The sequence below is a fragment of the Meleagris gallopavo genome, chromosome 2 (assembly GCF_905368555.1).
Source record: "Meleagris gallopavo chromosome 2, MGAL_WU_HG_1.1, whole genome shotgun sequence".
Taxonomy (NCBI): Eukaryota; Metazoa; Chordata; class Aves; order Galliformes; family Phasianidae; genus Meleagris; species Meleagris gallopavo.
The window spans coordinates 36,805,933-36,826,636 of record NC_139405.1 but is presented as its reverse complement, the minus strand read 5'-3'; the positions used below and the strand labels follow the sequence as shown (position 1 = coordinate 36,826,636).

Below are 20,704 nucleotides of genomic sequence, written 5' to 3'. Positions count from 1 at the left end.
CATATTCTTTCAAATTTTTATTAGTCTGAAGAATTGCTATTATCAGGTTGTTTTGGAAAATTGGAATGCAAGGAAGTCTCTAAAATCCCAGTAAGATTGTTTCTGAGTTTAGTGGGTTTTTCTTCTTTTTTTGGTGGTGGTTGTTGATTTTTTTTTTATTTTTATTTTTTAATTCAGACAATGTCTGTGAACCTGGGCACATCTCTTCAAATTAGATTTTTTAAATTGACCAAACGTCACTTTCTAAGCTGCTTGAAAAACACAGGAAAATGGTTATGAAGGCTAACTAGAGGAATTGTACTCTGAAAGCTGGGTATATAGACATCTTCTCAATTTTAGAGAAATGTGGTTGTTGATTCAGCATATTATGAGTGACTACTAATAGTAAAATTATTCCATCGTGACTTTGAAACCATTAAACCAGTCCCTAAAAATATCTTATTAACTAAAAGCAATTCTTAGTATAAGCAAAGTGCAACGATGGATTTTCCAGTATTCAGTAATGTGCATGGCTGACCACTAGAAAACAAAATTTAAGATGGAAAAAGCTAATAATAGACTTTGCTGGTAAAATTTAAACTGGAATCAGTGATGAAATTGAGTGGGAGAGCAAAGTAGGCCATCTGAAACAGTAACTGGCATAAAATACTAAACATTTTTAAGCAAGAGTTGCATTCAAGTATATGGAATTTCAAAGTGGCAGCCCTAAGAAGTACATTTTGAAAGTGGATCTCAAATGCTCTTATTAACTAGATAAGAGCTGAGATATTGTGGGACTATTAAGAAAACCAAAAAGGAAAAAAACAGGAGAGTCAACCAATTCTTTATTCATCAAATAGTCAACCCTTCAAATCCATCTCTCTCCAATTTAGAGATGAGGATATGGTGTGGCATCATGTTAAAGGCCTTGCAGAAATCCAGGTCAACTACACCAGTTTTCTAAGTGATGCAGAATTAAGTTTGCTTTTTTACATGACTTCAGATTTTTTACAAGTTCAAGTGTTTGTGTAGATAGCACTGTTACACAAAATGTAGCTGCCACCCGTGTTAAAGCGTTTTAATGAAAATAACCTTAAGTCTCAATAACATCAGCATATTTATTGTGGTTCTTGCAAATGTATCTTTCCATTGTTATATAATTGATGTGAAATAATGTATTTCTGTTAACTGGAGTTAAATGATTGCATGCTAACATGAGAAAAAAGAACTGTACTTGAGACACAGAAAAGTAGCACTAGAGCTGGACACAGCTCTATAGGTGGTTTCCAAGTCTGTATTTCTTCAAAACGTCTAAGAAACCTGTTATGTTCTCTACAGTGGATTCTGGTTTCTGGTAATTATTCTGAGACAGTGGTTACAGAACATTTTCTGCTTGGACGTTTCAGTTAGAGACCTTAGGTGCAGGATGAGAAATTAATAGTATCAGTATCTACATTGTTTAGAAAACAGGGTCAAGTTACACTCACTCATATCACTGGCTGTCCTTAGCTTAACGCTGTTTCAAGATAGTGTTGAAAATTATGGACTAAAAATATCCACTCTAACTGACAACTAAATGGAATCAGACCTATAAGGCTGTTTTATGTAACACAGAAAGGGAAAGAGAAGCCAACAGATTCAGACCAAGAAGGAAACTTTCCACCAGTTAGCATAGCAGACTTGTAGCTTTCATCTCATGAGTTTTATGTTTACTGCTACCCCTAAGTACGTGCATGAGTATCTGGAGAATATTATGAGTCAGGAGGCACATAAAATATACAAACTTTCTGGTAAGTCTAAAATAAATTTTATAACTCCTTACCTAATCAGAGCTAGGGGAAGGGCCAGAGCACAGCTAAGAGCTGCAATTTGTTTGTAGTTTCTGCACCTGTGACCAGGGCTAGGTAAGCTCAGATATCTTAAAATGTACCTTAAAGAAAAGTGGGCTATCTATGAAGGTACCAAAGAAACAAAACATTTAGAGCAGAAACCATCATGCATGGCAAACAAGTACAGTCCTTGAGACACAAAAGTAGTAAGCACGTGAATAATGAAACCCATTCTGCAAGCAAAATGTAGGTTCAGATCTTAGGGACTTTGTCCACTGATACTGTCTAACCTTCTTCTATGCATTTTTCTTTTTCCTATTACTTTTGTGTCTCCGTAGCACAGCTGTTCTTCACTGTTTTGATACATGTTGTATATAGGACCCAGTGTGTCAAACGGCACAGTATCACACCTTCCTGCTATCAAATGTCCTTTGCTTCAAGGACATTAAGTTTCAAGGACATTTCAAAGACATTTCAAGGACATCAAGTTCCAGTGTTGCTTTTTTTGATGCAAACACTGAGAATGTGAGAGTTTGTTGGTGGCAAGGAACTTCCTCCTTGCTTGTTTGTTAAACTTCTATGGTTTTTCTCTTCTCCTTTTTTGTTGTTTTTTCCTTCCAAATCTTATCAAATGAAGCTATTACTTAGTTAACTCATTAAAATATTTTGTTCTTTGCAGTGATTTTTTTCTCTAGGATATCATCTTGAGTGAACTGTGTTGTTTCCAGACACTTTGATGTTCTGGGTCTCACACTTATCTTATAACTTTTCCAGGAGGCAGGGAGTCAGGAGCTGATATAAAGGCTACAATTTCTGTGTCCATGGCACACTCACTCTCTTAATTCAGTGCTATTTAAAAAATGTCAAATTTATTCAGAATAATTGCATGTGCAATTTTTCTAGCAGATAGTATTAACTGTCTCAAATTAACTGAGTGTTGCGGTTATTAATTAACAGCTTATTACACATCTTAGAGATGCTGGGATACTACAGTGTTGAGGGAAAATACTATGTAAAAGGGATTGCTCAGAATTTGTACGGCAACACTCATATATCTAAATATTGCAAAGGACAGCCTTCTAGGATGAGGCCTTATAGATTCTGTAACACACAAAGCTAAGGTAGTTAAAAGATATTTTTCTTTTCTGGCAAATTAGGGAATGAGAGAAAGCAATGGTTGACACCAAAGGGATTTTCTGTTCATATTCCAGGGAGTAGATACACTCTAGAAGCTGTAAGTTGAACAGTAAATCATAACCTGTAGTGAGTAATGCAAACCTTTAGAAACAAACGTATTTGTGTGGGTTTTTTTATGCAAAACAGTAAAAATGGGAAGTTTGTGATTCTTTCTGCACTCTGAGGAAAATTAAAGGTAGATTAAACTGAAAGTAGAAGTGAGATGCCAGTTGATTGGCCAAAATAGGCAGTTTGCTCCACATAAAATAACAATGATGGAAAGTATTGCTATCTTACTATGGGGAAGATATTTTTCACTGAGGCATCTCAGATTTCTACTGTATCAGAGTTATGCCTATGGATGTGTTTGATCTTGCTCCCATGGACTGAAGCTCTCTCTCCCCACTGGAAATGAATACAGACCTAGGGATTTGTACCTTCCAGATATTCACTGCTAGATGTTTTGCTGTTTTGATGATGATTTCTTTCTCTAAACAGGAAAATAAATCCCTCTCTCTCCCCTTTTCTTTGGTTCTGGACTTTCCTTCATCTATGTCATTACTATGTTGCTTTATAAATGAGAAAGATGCAGTTTGAATTGCTACTGAAAGGAAATTTTCATCTCCTCACAGTTCCTCAGGTCTTGATTGGTAAGGAGACCAAGATGTTTATTTTTCACTGTTCTTGAAAGTCTGAAGTGCTTTTTTTTTTTTTTTTTTTTTTTTTTTTGGAAAGGGAATAATGCATTGCTGATATTCCCTCAGCTCTCTTGGCTCTTCTCTCCTGTGACAGTACAGTGCCTGAAATTCTTATCTTGGATTGGAAGCCTAAAAGAGCCCTTAAGTGTATTTATGCTACATAAACTTATTGCTGCTATGCTGCACTCTCCAGGAGGTATAAACCTGGTGAACACTGCTGGCCAGCCTGGTTCCCAGTGGACCACTGCAGAGCTAATTGCTAAATTTCCCTACAGATTAACTCATTTCACCCTATAGATGTGACTTTCTACTTCATCCCTTCAGGTAGCTGTGGCATTGCTTTTTTATTCTGTCATACTTTTCTTTTCCTGAGCATGCACTGAGTTTTGTTTCATTTTAGCAAATAGGCAGCAAATACAGAAAGAGGTATTTTTTTCTGCTAACATCACTGCAGATGCTAGTGTAGTCTTCCTGAGAAATCTACTTTGAGTGTATTTCACTAAATATAGTGAAATAGGGCTTTTTCACAAGTATGTAGCTCCTGTGATTCACACTATGGTAAAAAAGATGGAGCTCATCTGTGTAAACAGATTTTAAAATGAAAATAAAAGTTTATTCAATGAGGTCATCCAGTTTCTGGGCCATGGACTGTGTACATCTGTTGATCCTTGTATATTTTGTCTGTTGCATGGTAGTCAAAAAGTTGCAGACAAAAATTTTTGTTACTCATTCTGCAGAAGTTACACACTACTCAAAAGCATTCAGAGGAGTAAGAGTTGTAGGAGCAGGCCCTTTGTATGAGAATAAAATTCTAATATTCTTTCTACCAAATCCTTGGTAATAATATCTTAAATAATGCATACTTACAAGGAAAATTATTACCTTCATATTAATAAGAATTAACAAAAAATGACATTAATAAAGCAAACTCATTTCAGCTTGATAACTAGTTTTAAAAATTTGCAAGATACATGATTAGTTTCTGTGTGATGAAGTAATACTCTGAAGGAAGTGTATGGATACAAATAAACCTTGACAAAATAGTGCAGAAACGGCAACTGACAATAACATTGGATTGGGTAGAAATCTTTACTATCTCTAGATTTAATCTTCAGTATGTAAAGATTCAATACAATCAAGAATGAATCAAGGGTAAATCCTATTGGACTTTTAACTAGCAGCTTTTTTTTATACTACTGAGCAAATCTGATAGTCTAAGAAAACAGAAAAATAGGCTTTTCCACCTCTCTGAAGAAATGCAGGCAGTGACTTGCAAGATTTATGGAAATTATATGCTTGAAACAATATCTCTGCTTGTGCTGAAACATTGCCTCTAGTATGACTCCAATGATCTGCTTGCTTTTCCCTTGTTTGAATAGAACCAACCTTTTTCTTTCTACTAATGGAGAAGCAGAATGTGTTAAATATTCCATTCAATGAAAATAAATCAAAACATGACTGTTCTTTCTAAATGCATAGGGAGTAAATACACTTCCCCCCCCCCCCCCCCCCCCGCTGCATCTTTGGGCCTACACACACTGAAAATAAAGGAAAGCACAGGTGAGACTGATGGACTGCTCTCATCTGATCCTGACAGATGTCACTGAGGACAGAAAAAAGGGTATCGTCATCCTTCTGAGTTAAGCTAAATCCATGATATCAACTGGAATGTACATAATGCTCAACAGCCAGTTTTTACCATCACCTCCTATCTCATGTTGATTTTCCTTCCTTCTCTCTGTCTGTGTGTCTGTGTTTTCCTAGGAGGTGTGACTTATCTGTTTAAGACTGTGGCATGTCTTGTTTCATTGCAGTAAACCCATGACTAAAAGGGCAGCTAAAAGCAGTGTTGTAATAATCAGCTGCTGTTAGGCATTTGCCAGGTTTTGGAGTGGTTGATAAGACCACATACAGGGCCTGTCCTTCTTCAGTTGCAAATATGAGTTGTGAGTATGAGAATAGCTCTTTCTTTTCATTTTCTGTGCTTTTCTCCTCTTCCTTGTGTTACTGCCCTCAGTTACTTTTCTCTTTAATACAAAGTACAAGGGCTTTCGTTAATGAAAGCTCACTCTAAGGATTGTAGGTTAAGACAATGGAAAATAAAAATGTTTACTGTTCTGCTCAAAGTGCTTTATCTTTTCCATTTCTTTCTTATTGTTTAAGAAAAGATTCAAAGCATTTCAGTGGTGTTTCCACTGTGAAACCAAACTGACATTTTTAAACTTTAAATTTAGATGTTATATACTGCCATGCTCAAATAGATGTTTTTGACTCACCTTTTCTTTACAAATGACCAGCAAGAATTTTTTTTCTGAATACCAGCAAATACTATACAAACTTGGAAAGGAGAAATGAAATAAGCTTATAAGCATTTCCCAGCTCTAATCAGAGACCGAAATATTTTCCATCTGCGTGAAGATCCACTAATATGTATTTTCAAAACGGAGCAAATATAAAGCATGGCTTTGCTCTCCACACCATTTGGTGCATGGGCCTAAGCATAGTACACAAATTGGAGAGATACTGCTTTTAATTTGGTGAAAAATAAAGCTGTATATCATGCCATATGTCATGAAACAAGTAAGTGCTTCTCTGTGAATAAATCTAGCTTTCTGTGCCACTTGAAGTGGATCAAATAGCACTTCTCAGCTGCACTTGCACTCACAATGGGCAGAGCTCATAGGAGCTGATTATGCAAGCACTGCAAGGGAAAATAAATGCACAGAAATATCACTGCAAATAGCTGCCTCCTTGAGATTCAGTATATATTTAGTTCCTGTGTTGTCTCTTTCTTTCACCAGTAGTGAAAGATAATGAGCTTCAAGGACTTTGGGAACCAACAATTGCAGCAGAACTAAGATATCATGCAAAAACAACATTAAAAGGACAACAGGAGATCATGCTTGATGGGAGAGGAAGTGCAGGACAAGGCTTGTGACTACTGGAATGGCAAAGCTTTATGTCAGGACTTATTAAATGCTCTGCTTTGTGCTTATTTTTGTTTGCTAAGACTAATGCGTCATTTGTCATTTGTATGTTTTATCTAGCCCACAAACAATTTTTTTGGTGAATTTTGAAAACAGACCTGAAGTGAAGGGGCTAATGTGTGGAGAAGAGGCATTGGTTTCCCTTGCAGCCAAGTAACATTGAAATACAGCTGAAGAGCCCAACAACCATTGCTCATATAAGCTGGGCAGGGGAGCTTCAGTAGGGTAAGCAATAGCATTATTACTGCAGAGAATAGCAATCCTAGAGCTAATACGAGTTGATGAAGGCAAAAATTGTAGAACAGTTCACTTCCTTCAGTTTCTACTGGTCTTGAATGTGAAATAAACATAGATATGCTCCGTGGCTCAAATGGGAGCTCATTTTCTTGGCCTGTAATAAAGTACATTTCTGTAAGAGGATCAGAGCAGTTTTGGTTCTTCCATTGTGAAACTCTAGTTCAGTGAACAGTGCATTTGGTGCTGCCGTAGTTGCACTGATAGTTTTATCCTTGCTTAATGCACAATGTACTTATCTTGTATTGTAGGACAGGTCAAGAATGTTAGCATTATGCTTTAGAATCCCTAGGCAGAGACTGAAATACACTAGCAAATTATGTAATCTTGTTAGCGGGACAAGAGATGAATAATATTGCCTTCTACTAAATCAGGACAAATCTGAATGCCCCGCTGTTAATTGCTTGGGAGTTCATTTTAAGTTTTCTGTAGCAGTCAACTAAAAGTCTACTAATATTTTCTTTAAAACACAAAATCTTTATTCTCTTCTGCTTGGGTAATGTAGGTGTAAAATATTATTGCACTGTTGTTAGAAAGCTGTACACCCACTTTTTGTTGGTATCAATAACTACGCACACTAAGAGACAAGCGTAGAATCAAACCTTTAAAATAAAGTTCAATAAGCAGATTAGGCAAAGTTGTCAGAGAAAGCTGAGCACCATAGCTGCTGTTAGTGCCAGAAATCATGATGTATTGTTAAGAAAGCAAATGTTAATTGGACAATTCAAATCTCCATTTACAATATGCAAAAAAGCCTGAGGGTTCTGCTTTAAAGTAAATCTGAGTGTTTCAACTGAAAACATGCCTGCCTTGAAATGAAATGCGGAAATTTTATAAAGCTCTCATTTTTAAGTGAGTGGCTCAGTACAGTATCTCTTCCTTGTTTAGGGATATGCTGACCTGTTAGAAATGTTGAAGCTGGATGGTGCTCCATTCTTCCTGTGATTTGAGAACAGTTCTTCTATTCAGATGGAGCCATCCTGCCCAAAGCTGTCCTTTTCATGCTGTGATTACTAAGCATTCTGAATTAGACTAATAAAATCTCCACAGTTATGGAAATGAACTTGGTAGCCTTAAAGAAAAACGGTCTTAGTGTGATTTTCCCTAGGCTTTAATGGAGCAAAACCATTCAGCTCACAATTACTCACTGACAATGTTTCAATAGTTACTTCATGATATAGCTTTTATGTCTGCTCTGTCATAAAGTATACAATTATTGTCATATAAGTAGTTAACAGACTGCACGATGTCTTATTACTGGAAAAGAGCTGTGCACTAAAAAGAGTGAAAAAGGAAAATAATGAAGTGTTAACATTGATTTTACAGTTTGTTTTGTTTTGTTTTGTTTTGTTTTTTCCTAAGCAAAAGTAATGATGGGATTTAACTGATGCACACTCGCTGTTTTAATGAATATGAAATATTCTCTGCCTCTGAACCAGGAAAGTGGGAGCACCTTAGTTAAAAATCTTGGGTAATGCAAGGAAAAAATAGTCCAGGTCTTTTCTGATCCTTTATTGATGCACACCTGCATGAGGAGAATGTATCAGAATATTCCAGTTGTTTTTTAAAGCCCCATATTTTGTGAATTGCAATGGAAATTTGTTAATGACATCAATCCGAGCTACATAAATCAGAGCAGAATCCACGAACTGGGAGAGAGGGTTAACAGGAAGAATAAGGTCTGAAGGAAAATATTTATTACTCCAGAAAATTGTGAATAAGTCTCTAAAATACTAAAGTAGATATATCTGACATCTTACTGGATAGTATTATCACTTAAGAAGTGCAAAATATCTTGATATGATGGACAATTTAGTGTAGTCTTGAACTTAACAACTATTGAATTATTAAGTTGTAACTGAGATGAAAATAGAATCTTGTACAAGATTTTTAATAACATCATGTATTCCTACTAACAAAGATTTTGAATCAGATAGTCAACCACAATCAATTATTTGTGATGAAAGGAGGGGAGAACTAGAGTGCAGTAGATCATTGCTTGCTGCAGAAAGTGACCAGAAACTGGTCTTTATGGATTTTAGATCCTGTTTAGCATGGCAAACTGTATGTGTCTTTAAAATAACAACAGAAAATCCTATATACTTGTCATGGACAATCCTTATTTTCTGAGTCCAGAGTATTATGCTCTATAGATTTTGATTCAGACATGTCCAGTTTTTCTCCTTATTTAATTCAGTAAGCAGTCACTTTCCAGTTTCTAGATGTGAGGTGTTTCAAGTGCCTAAACACTATCAAATAGTGTTGTTCTGCTCTTTGTATCTGTTGTATCCATGGAGATAAATAGGAGGCGATACTTTTGGAGTGACCTACATATATTAACATTATTTTTAAACAAACATTTATTAGTCTTTTACCAATTTGTTAATGAATATATATTTTTAAAAATTATATAAGTGAAAGGAAAAATTGAATGTTGGCTACTTACTATATAGCACTGTCCAGATACCGTACCTACAACAATTAAGTGCTTGCTGTGACTGGAATGTAAGCACAGTGGTTTTGGTTCTTTGCCTCTTTCACTTCTTAATGGCTACAGAGTCTAATCTTGAATTAAGAGCTAAGCATTTTTTTCCACTGCATTACTGCAGTGGTGTTTAGATTTGTGGCTTTTAATGTCCAATAAATAAATAAATAAATATTATAGCCCATGCATTCCCTTCCAGGTAGAGTAGCTCATGCAGGGGACATTAGAATGACTTCAAGGAAGTCCACAGTGGATTCTGGAATCAAACCATCAAAATTATAAAGGAAAACAAATGCAGTACCCTATAAAATTATCATATATTTAAGAAACAAATTAACTGTGAAATCTGTGAGCCTCTGTTTTTGTTGGTCAGTGAAATAACAGTGGAAAAAATTATTGTTAGGACAGATTTTTCCTGTGAGTAAGTAGGGAACATCTATTTTTTTTTTTTTCCCTGCAGTTATCTGCACTGGGATACAAACAGGGCTATTTATGCTTACAGATGGTATTTAACAGTCATCCTACTTTGCCACCCAGTGAAGAAGTAGAAACAATACCCTGTCACTTACGTGACACCATAGACATCATAAATATTCTGAGATAAATGCCAAGTATGTATATCCCAAAATTATGGCCTGAATATTTTTTTTAACACTTATGAATAATAAAGGCATCAGTAAACTGGTTTGCACGTGAATTTTTTCACTCAGACAAGCTAAATTAATCATTTGATTACAATGAACAGTTTGCCTAGGAACAATTGTAATCCTGCACATTTGTTGTCATAGTCACAGTTCAAATGAGATATTTGCATGATCTGTAGTTGTGGATCCAAGTTTTATGTTTCAATTCTTGGTAGTGTTTTGTGTCTTACGGAGAGGCAATATTCAAGTCTTGGTATTTGTTATACATTGTTATACATTTGAAGAACTGTATTAAAAATGATAGATGAAAGGTAAAAAAATATATATATGTGGTGCCAGTCTAATGACATTCTAGTTCCCAGGTTTAATATAACAACTGAAAATACTTTAAAGTTTCCTCCTTCCCTTCATCCACTTTCTCTCTTTTCTAAACTTTTTTTTTTCTTCCTAGCAGCTTCCCAGCTTCTCCTGCTAACATCCTTGCCTCTCATAACGTCTATGAGAAAAATACATTTCAATTGCTGGCATCAAGGATATTAAATTGGAAAATGGTTAGTCCAGCTGAATTTTATAGTGATTACCAATTTCCTTTATCACTAATTCATAATCACTCAAAATAAGTTAAATATTTCTCTATGCAATTAATATTATTTTCATTTTCTCTGAAGACACAGACTTGCCAATAAGTTCCACCTTTGGTAGCCGGTATCTGATTAATACCTGTAATGCAGAGTTGATTTTCCCTTAGCAGAATTTCCACACAGTTCCCAGTGATAAATACGTATAGTTGTCCTAGCAGCCATGGAAATATTTATGTACATCTCCTCAGAGCAAAATGTGAGCCTGCTGTATTGCTGAAACTTTATTTCTTAAAAAAAAAAAAAAAAAAAAAAATAAAAAAAATCATCTTAAACAAGTTTCCTTTGAGACTGACTAATCTCTTAATCATATGAAATCATATGAGTTCATCAAGGTTCCTGGATATTAATCATAATAATAAGGGGTTTCCCTTAGTTTGTTCCAGGTTGTTATTTAGGTTCCTGGTTGTGAACTCATTCAGAACAAATCAGGAATTCTGAATACTGAGATGCTTGCTTGAAAACGTTTTGAAACATCTTGAAAACCTTACTACAACTCTTCGCAACTGTGTTGATTTTTGAGAGACTGACATAAGAATGATGTCAATTATTAGTTAAAAAAAAAATACCTTCTAATTGCTATTTAATTGGTTAAGTAATGGTGGAAATCTAATTTCAAGAATGCTAGCAGAAGAGAGCACCAATACATCTCAATTAGTCAGTAAAAACTTAAGAATTGGTTTTGTTCTTCTGTATAACCACAACCATACAGTACTATTGCATAGTTAAGGAACCTGTTAGAAGACTCAAGCCGCAAGGAAAAATTGTTTTAATGATGGTATTTTGTGTGCACTTTTAATGTATACTATTGTAAACGTAATATCACAGAATCACAGAATGGCCAGGGTTGGAAGGGACCTCAAGGATCATGAATCTCCAACCCCACTGCCACAGGCAGGGCCACCAACCTCCACATTTAATACCAGACCAGCTGCCCAGGGCCCCATCCAATCTGGCCTTGAACACCTCCAGGGATGCAGCATCCACAACCTCTCTGGGCAGCCTGTTCCAGCACCTCACCACTCTCTCTAAAGAACTTCCCCCTGACATCCAACCTAAATCTTCCCTCCCTCAACTTAAAACATTTCCCCTTGTCCTGCAGTTATCTACCCTTTCAAAGAATTGATTCCCCTCTGTTGTAGGCTCCCTTTAGGTACTGAAAGGCTGCATTGAGGTCACCCCACAGCCTTCTTTTCTCCAGGCTGAACAAGCCCAGCTCCCTCAGCCTGTCTTTGTAGAGGAGGTGCTCCAGTCCCCTGATCATCTTCATGGTCTCCTCTGGACCCTCTCCAACAGCTTCCTGTCCTGTACTGGAGACTCCAGACCTGAACACAGTACTCCAGATGGGGCCTTACAAGAACAGAGTAGAGGGGGACAATCACCTCCCTGTCCCTGCTGGCCACCCCTCTTCTGATGGAATGCCTCCAAACAAACCAAAGGAAGAAACTAAAAAAAAATCTTTTGTTCCTCCCAACAGCTTCCAGTGCATTGGTTGGAAAGTACATCAGAAGCTTGAAAAAGTAATAAAGGCTCTAAGGAGACACGAGCATGAAAAGCCAAGCAAACTATAATTCTCCGAGACCTGAAAAAGAAGATTCATAGCTCCTCCTTCATGTTACTAATTTCACACACCATAATGAAAAAAGAGACTAAAAGCTTTGAGCTTTGCCAAGATGGATGCTTCAGACAGTGGTAATTTCATAGTTTAGGGGGACAAGTGTAAATTTTTAGGCTTGGCCACTGCCACGTTCCATCCACATGGCAGTTCGAAATGAGCTCACGATGTTCAGCTGACAACAGAAGAAAAAGTAACAGAGAATGTCTCAGAAAATGGCTATTCATGTCCAAATAAAAAATGCCACTTTTTGGAAGGACTTTCCTATAATTAAACAGGAGCTTAATTTGGGGCTTGCTTTTGTATTGGCTTAAAACCGAAGCTTTTCCTCTTTTGTGAGAACTTCACTGTTATTGTATTCTTACATGAACATTTGTTTGTACAAGTGATATGTACTGATTACAAGACATACACTTAACCACAGACGTGTAGTTTATATTGTATTTTATAGGTTCAGGATGAGCACTACTAAGAAAAAATGCATCATATTTTTGAACTCCGGGGAGATTGCAATAGGCATATATATATGTGCTCTTAGTTATAATTATACTTCCTTGACCTCTGTTAATTTGCAGTGGGCATTTTAAGTTCAATGCACAATCAAGTTTACTCTTTTTGTTCATGTTTTCTTGTCACAGCTGGGATCTTAACTGGCATTGATTTTACGCTGCTTCTATTTCATTCACTTCAGTGGTATTCATGAGATAGAAGGTGGTGAAAACATTTTACTTTTACACCACGTGGAATGATATGCTTTCAGACTAGACTGATATCTGACTGATGGTGACTTCAAAGTCTGACATGCTGTAACAAACAATGTGAAGAGGAAGGACAGTATCTGCCCCATGTCATTCCTACTGGCATTGTTTTATTCTGCACTTCTAGGAAGAAAAAGTTAGCATGGCAGTATCCTCTGGAACAGGTGGAAAACCAGGGGAGCTCCCAGCTGATGTTACTGAATACTCACTGTTTACATTACTTTTATCGTGGACAGTAGACATCATATATTTTACATAGATTACTATTTTGGATAGGTAGACACAAACATATTTCTGCATCTTTTCCTAACACTGTTTCCTAATTCAGATGAATAAAAATTATGAAAAGAAAGTGCTAAAATGTGCGTAATAGTGTCAGTGCATGTTCATTTATGTCCATGCCCTTTTGGTGTATCTCAGATACACTGTTGCACTGGTGCTGCACCACTCCAAGGAAGCCATTTTCAGTAAAGATTAGTACAGGGATACAGTCACAGTATTGCTTCCTCAATAAGCTAAGACTGTAGGAACAAGAAACACTTGCTGTCCAAAAGCAAAATGAACAATGTAAATGGTGTGTCAGCATGACAATTACAAATGTGTACTGTGATGGGCAGACTTGAATAGAATTGTAAAAGAAACATGGCAAAGACAAGACAACAAAAGAAGACCACATGGGGAGAAGCAAGACACACATAATGTAGGGGAAATTATGGACTGAAAATTGGAAAGGCTACTTCTACATTGGAGGAAAAAAGAGCAGACATACTACGTGTGTTATAGGAGAACTGGTCAGCCAACTAAATATACATTACAGTTGCAAGAAATTGCAATTTTCCTGCTACATTTTCTCCTTCTTTCTTATCTTCAGGGGCTTTGTTTTCAAACTAGCAGAATTATTTTGGTAGGAATAGAAACTGTCTTTTTTCTGTGAGCATTTTTGTGTGGAAAGCTCGGCCGTGAGTAGGTGCTAATAAAAATCTTCAGACTTGTGAGAAACAATGAGTATAATCTAATGTAATGTAGATTAAAATTGAGCAAGTGAGAGTTGGGAACACAAAGTCATCTGCCATAGGATGATTGGCATCTTAAATTTGGGACTAGCAGTCCTGTAGCAGACAGCCCTTTACTTTCACATCTATTCCAAAAATGCATTTTCACCAAATTCCACTTGTAAATATCAGCTATGGCAGATATTATCTGGTCTAGAGGGAGGTGTCCCTGCCTTAGCAGGGGGGTTGGTACTGTATTGTAAAGGTCCCTTCAAACACAAACCATTCTATGATTCTATATCTGTTATTTTATTCTTCCTAGCAATTAATCTAAGCAACAATTTTGTGAACTATACATAAACTCCCAATATGATAGATATTCAAAAAAGAATAAGTTGATTTTAATTATTTAACGCAATTCATTCAACATAGCTAGTGATTAGAGTCTTACCCAATTAAACATAGCTACTGATTACAACCTCACACTAGCTAAAGTGCATTCCCTTTAAAACACATCAATCCAATCACCTGAATGTTTTAAGAACACTTCTCATCTTTCCACATGGGTAGAGTAAGGCTTCTTGTTTTGAGTGGAAAGAGATACATATGTTGTAGCTGATTGCTGTGGTTAAGGTAATAAAGAGAAAGTCCATGGCTAAAGAATCTAGTTTTGGCCTTTTTGTGCATGCACTGATTTTGTATTTTATGCATTCTCTATATTTAATAAACAGTATGTAGATGTATGCATTAAAAAGTAAGTGTGTATTGTATGTGCACATATAAACAATAGTTCCTGATGAATAATGTAATGAGATCTCCTTCCAACTACATTTGGTCTTTTTCACCCTGTTCAGAAATTCCTTATACTAATCTTTTATCTTTACTACTTCTTGCTTTGTTTCTTATGCAAATTATGTAGCCTCATGTGGCGTCTCTGTTATCCTTCAACTAACTGGAAAGGTCCAACAAATTTGACAACACGAGAATTTTCAACTGGAGTTTCTATCTTGCAACAACAAGCAGCCTAATTATGAGCTCTAAATCTGTAGGCAACCAGGTATGACCAGTTCCCGAACAAATTTCATTATGTCATAATGTTGTACTGAAAACTGTACAAAGTGTTTCAGTCAATGATGTCATAGTGAACTATTTATAGTTTTTTTGCTTTTCTTCCTTTTTTTTCTTTCTTTAATATGTCCTCACCTTACATGCAGCAAGTCAAGCAGGCATCTCATCTACCACTCACCTTCAGACCAATATAGAAAGTATCCTCCTTGTTCTATGACTGAAACAAGAACTGGATCCTATAAAATGATGTGAACTGACCTTTGCATTCATATGAAAAAAAAAAAAAAATTGCGAATTGTTGTCTGAAATGGACTTATTCTGTAAGTGGGATAAAGTGCAATCAAAAGTATTATTTGATCAGTGCACCTTCTTGAAACATGGTTTGGACTCATGGTTTCAAGATTCAGACTCAAGACTTTTCTCTTAGCAGGAGATTTTTTTAAGAAACATTTTCCAAACTTTATTACTTGGAGGAAGGGATATTTAAGAGACTAGAGTATTGTGACGATATGAAAAGCATTTTCTTGACTATTTTGTCATACTTAGAAAAAAAATATTTTCCATCAGGAACAAGTTTGAGAGCTAAAAATCTCTTGAAGTCAATGAAAGCAGAAAATTATAAAGGAACTGATTAAGGAAGGAGCTCCTTAATGAACCCTGAAGTTCATCTGTAGAACCTTTGATTCAGTTCTACAGGCCTTGTGGATCACGGCTGCATTTGCAGTTTTCAATCTGTCAGAAGAACTGTTTATCCACAGCTGCCGAGATCTGGACAGAAATTTTAGTATTCCTTTCTCACAATGCCTTAAAAGAGCATGAAGTTGAAGACAGCGAGTATGGCTTCTAAGGAACCTCTTGGTTACCACCATGCCTTCTGTTTAACAAAATTATTGTGATTTCATTATGTTTACTGGTTACAGTTCTTCAAAAGCCTTCTGCAGACATGCACCCTTCAATCACTGTCACTGATAAGATGTTCATTTTACTATTTTCTATGCTTCTCCCTTGTCCTCACCTCATGACTGTTGCACCACATGAGCAAAGCTTCTTTGCTGTGTATTTACTCCAGAGTGCTACCGATGCTGGAAGTCTTGCAGTTCTTGCAGGCTGCCAAACTCCTCTCTCTCTTGGAGGCCTGGTTTCCACACCAACAGGAATAAAGTGTGGACCTCGCAAACGCTCACTAGAGATGAGCACGCATTTACACTGGTGACCCTCTGCTGCACCCACGACAGCACGCGCTAGCCGCCCTTCGACTAAAGACAATTTTACAGCCCATCACTGACCCTTCGTTAACCGCACTCGCACGTTCAGAGGCGACGCCCGCTGAAGCCGCGCCGTGCACGCGTAGCTCCGCGGAGCAGCCGGCAAGGGGCGCTGTGCGGCGGGCTCGGCGCGCGGAGGGAGCGGGCTGCGGATCACCTGCAGCAGCGGGGGGGCCGGGAGCTCCTCCCCCCTTCCCGCGGTTAATCGCATCCTCCTCCGCCCGTAGCAGGCACTGGCGGCGCGGCGGGCAGAGCTGTGCACCTGCGGCAGGCGCGCGGGCATCCGCAGCCCGCTCGCTCCCAGCCGCAGAGCGGTGCGGCCGTGAGCAGCGTCCGGGAGAAGAAGAGAGAGAGAGAGGGGGGGAGTCATGGCCGAGGGGGGCGAGGGCGAGGATGAGATCCAGTTCTTGAGAACTGTAAGTGCCGCGCCGGCTTGGGGCAGGGGCTTGCGGGGGGAGGGCGGCTGGGGGCGATGCCCTGAGGAGGGCCCAAGGGGGGGGAGCCGGGTGCACAGGCGGGGAGGCAAGGGAGCAAAGAAGGAGCCCCGCCGGGGCTTTGCTTTCCGCTGAGTAGCCGGTGCTCCCGGCCCGCGGGCGTGGGGGTGGAGGGCGAGTAACCGCTGGCTTCGCTTAACGGGGCTGGAAGGAGAGGTGACGGTGCGGAGGCGGCGGTGCGGGGGCACGCGGGAGGGGGAGGCGCGTGCTGGGCGCCCCCATCGCCTTCGCGAGTATCTGAGCTCGGCTCCTGCCTGCCGCTGTGCTCGCGTACTGCGGATACTCAGCAGGCTGCGCTCCCGGCTTAGGGGGCTGAGACCGCGCTCCTTTTGCAACAGCAGAATTGAACAGATCGCCTCTCGAGGTGCCCACTAACTTGCAGGTGTTCTTCTCGCTGTGCGCAGACTAACACAGCTTTTCTTTCTTGGTGTGAGCATCCTTAGCCCAAAGCATGTAAAGGCGCTGGAGCATTTCTTCTCTGAGTTTAGTTAATTTGTCTGTAGTGCTGCGCTTCTTGCTTTTCTGGATTATTTTACTTCTTGCAGTTCTTGGTTTACCTTCTGGGCCATCTCCCGAGTGCTTTTTGTAGCTGCAATCTTAGTAAGTTTTGGAGATGGGTATATTTGAACGGTGCAGCATATAAACCTAGTCACAGTTCTAGGAAAAATTGCTGAGATATCCATTAGGTAGAGAAAGAGACGCTGAAATGGTGTGGTAAGGCTTATTTTCTTTTTTTTTTTTTTTTTTTTTTTAGTGCAGTCCAATGTAAAAAATGTTAACGACTAATGTGTAGCAACAAAATGTATTTAAAAAGGATGGAAAAGCAAATTGCACAGCCTGTGTGAAGCACTTCACATGCCGTTTGCAGCATTATGGAGCTTAGATCTCAATCTTCTTGTGCTTCTTTTTTTTCTTTCTTTTTTTTTTTTTTTCAATCAGAAGCTGGAAAGTAATAGACATACATCCTGTTATAATAACAATTATTATTTTTGTTTTTGTTTTGAGTTCTTGGGAACTGTGGTTATACAGGGAGGGATAAGGCTGTTATGCAACACTAGCATGAAAACTGTCAACTTTCTTTCCTCTTGGCATTATTTGATTCCTATTGTAGTGTTGTGTAACACCTGAAGACAAACCAGAAGATACTTTGTTGAAAGAAAATGTGTCAAATCAACGTATGCGTTTTTAGTGTTTGTCCTCTTACTGGAAAATGCTTTTGAAACACTTGTGCCGTCACAGACAGGCTTACTGCAGTTCTGTTTGTTAGGCTTAGCTCATGAAATGCTGTTATCTGAATACTTAATAGGGAAAGCGAAGCTGTGGACATGATAATGCTGTCGTGCACATATAGAGTAGTGCTGAACTATAGCACCTGACAGCAGCAGCATGTTACGTAAAACAGCACTCCTGATAATGTGCATCAGGCTTAATAGAATTCTGGCCAACACTGCCTTAGACCACACTTAAAAAATCTGTAGAATGTTGTACTGGTGGAAAATGACCTTGAATGTGATAAACTGAGGCATGAGGGAATTCATATAGTGAAATAATGGAAGATCTGAAAATAGCCTTTTCATGTGAAGTTTTTGAACTTCTGTAGTTATATGCAAGTAAAAATTTTAACTTCTCTTTTCCCTGTGCTTTGTGAAAGTTATGATCATAGCTTGGAAAAGTCAATTGCTTTAAGATGTAATCTCAGTGTTTCAGTTCTTCTGCTTTAAAGTTTGGTTTAGTGTTCTCTAGAGCTGTTGGATACATATGGCTTTCTGAATGATGATAGAAAGCACTGCAACTCAAATGTTACCTGAGAGTTGCCTCAGTTTCTCCTTTTAGTTGTTTATTTTTGAAAAAGTAATTGGGGACAGATGGATTCATGAATGGTTTGGTAGTTAAAATAGAAGATATCAAAGAACATCTTATACCAGCAAAAAAGCTTTCTGTGAGATGAATACCTTAATCATGACGTTTGTAGATCTGCTACGTATAAACAGTGTTCTTTGAATTTTCTTCTTTTGATACGTCAGGATAAACTCTATGAAAATGTGGGTTCTCTTTCTGACACTTCAAAATCTGTAATATCTTTAATTTTCTTTGGAATTTAAGTAGAATTTGTCATTTGTAATATTTCAAGAGAAATGTGAGACTTCCTTCAATAAAAAGATTCTTTTCATTGTAGCTAGCTATTAAACTGAATTTGTATTTGCCATCTATGTGTTGATGTATTTTTATGTGTGTGTATACATATATATAAATATATATATGTGTAAAACTTAGGTTTTCACACATTCCTGTTTGCCTAATGATTCCTCTTCTTCTGGTTCTCTTATCTTTCTTTTTTTAATGAGGTGACATCATGCATTTCCTCCTACAAATTTGCTGCTAAGGTGCTTTATGTTTCTCTTCAGAACAAACTGAGGTTTAACATGTCATTTCTGGAAAGTGAATGTAACTTGTTAATGCTCTGGACTTCTGGAAGTATCAGTCCTTACACTGGTAGGGACAGCTTCAGTTAGACTGGAATTCAGCTCTCCTTAGGAAGCCTTGTATAGTCATGTGAATGACATGCTTCTCCACTGACAGTTGTCTCTTTCATTTGCTGAATATTGTGTGGAGGTTGCTTTATTTTATATATATCCCCTTTAAGGCTTGGACATATGTTACTGTGTCTTCCCCCACTGAAGGCATACGTGCTGTGTAAGGGGAGTGAAGAGGAGCAAGTATCATGCCTTTGCTTGTATTAATCTGGGGCATGGCTGCTTTCCCGTGCAGGATTTTAAATCTTTTTTGATATTAGAAAGTAGAAAGATATGTCCACAATAAATTGTTTAGTGTTCAAGAATGTAAACAATTTGTAATTAACAGGAAAGCAGGAAAGTGATCTGCTTGTTTTCTTTCTTCACTTGCCTAAAGTTAAAATTATTCAGAGTTCCATGAAAGAACATAGTGTGCTTTTGTCAGAGTGCAAAGGCTCCTTCCATAATGTGTACGTGCAAGGAATGTGTGTGGTGGGTGTGGTTTTTTTTTTTTTTTAATAGTGCAGAACCCCCATAAAGTAAGGTCTTTGAAGGGGGAATATAAAGCTATAAAGGCAAGGATGGAATTAAACTAGGTGCACTGTTTCTACAAAACACTGCCTGGGGAGTATCTTGTACATCAGTTAAAGGTGTCCTGAGTTTTGGAGGCTATTCTGTACCTAGGAGTGATAAGAAATGCTGTAATGTAGATATTAGAGCTTCTGCTGTTCCTGATGGCAGTATGTATGGTTTTTTGGAGCTGTGGAATTTCTTCCATTAAAGACCAGTGTTCTTGGTGTTTATGGTAGGAGATGTCATCAAGGCACGTTGAAGTGAGGCTTAGGGTTACAGTCCTCTTCACAGTTACTATTGGAATACTGATGTTCTCCCTTGTGCTCTATGCTGCTGCTTTCTTTTTTCTTTTTTGTTTTCCCCCCTCAACCCTCATTTGTTTAATAGTTTCTCTTGCTCTTGTGAGTGTATTTTGTACTGCCTTATCTTCCACGTATACTTAATTGTTTTGAGTGTGACTGTCAGAGGGAAGTGTAAAGGTACTTTTCAACACTAGAAGTGTACTTTTAAGTTAAATGTTATTGAGGTTTGATGTGAAAAAGATTTTATTAACTTAGTGCTGGGATGTAGTACTTCAGATAATAAAAGAATAGAGTTCATGGCAGAGAATTTCTCTTCACTCAGAATTGAATAATGTGATTTAAATGTGATTGCATTTGAAGAACAGGAGTTCTTTGACTCTGGAATCATTTCTGT

General features: G+C 37.9%; 1 protein-coding gene and 1 long non-coding RNA gene across 2 annotated transcripts in view; both read left to right on the top strand.

Annotated features, from left to right (window-relative positions):
- The first annotated feature begins 1,602 nt into the window (after positions 1–1,602).
- Positions 1,603–14,838, top strand: LOC146544937 (uncharacterized). The gene is made up of 2 exons (XR_014882131.1): positions 1,603–1,769; positions 12,208–14,838. It is a non-coding gene; the product is annotated as an uncharacterized LOC146544937 (long non-coding RNA).
- A 1,809-nt stretch (positions 14,839–16,647) lies between these two features.
- The window catches only part of RYR2 (ryanodine receptor 2), a 352,078-nt gene continuing 348,021 nt past the window's right edge, over positions 16,648–20,704 (top strand). Inside the window, 1 exon segment of the mRNA XM_085219664.1 lies at positions 16,648–16,844. Within this exon segment, the coding sequence (XP_085075790.1) occupies positions 16,797–16,844 (48 nt within the window). The 5' untranslated portion in view covers positions 16,648–16,796.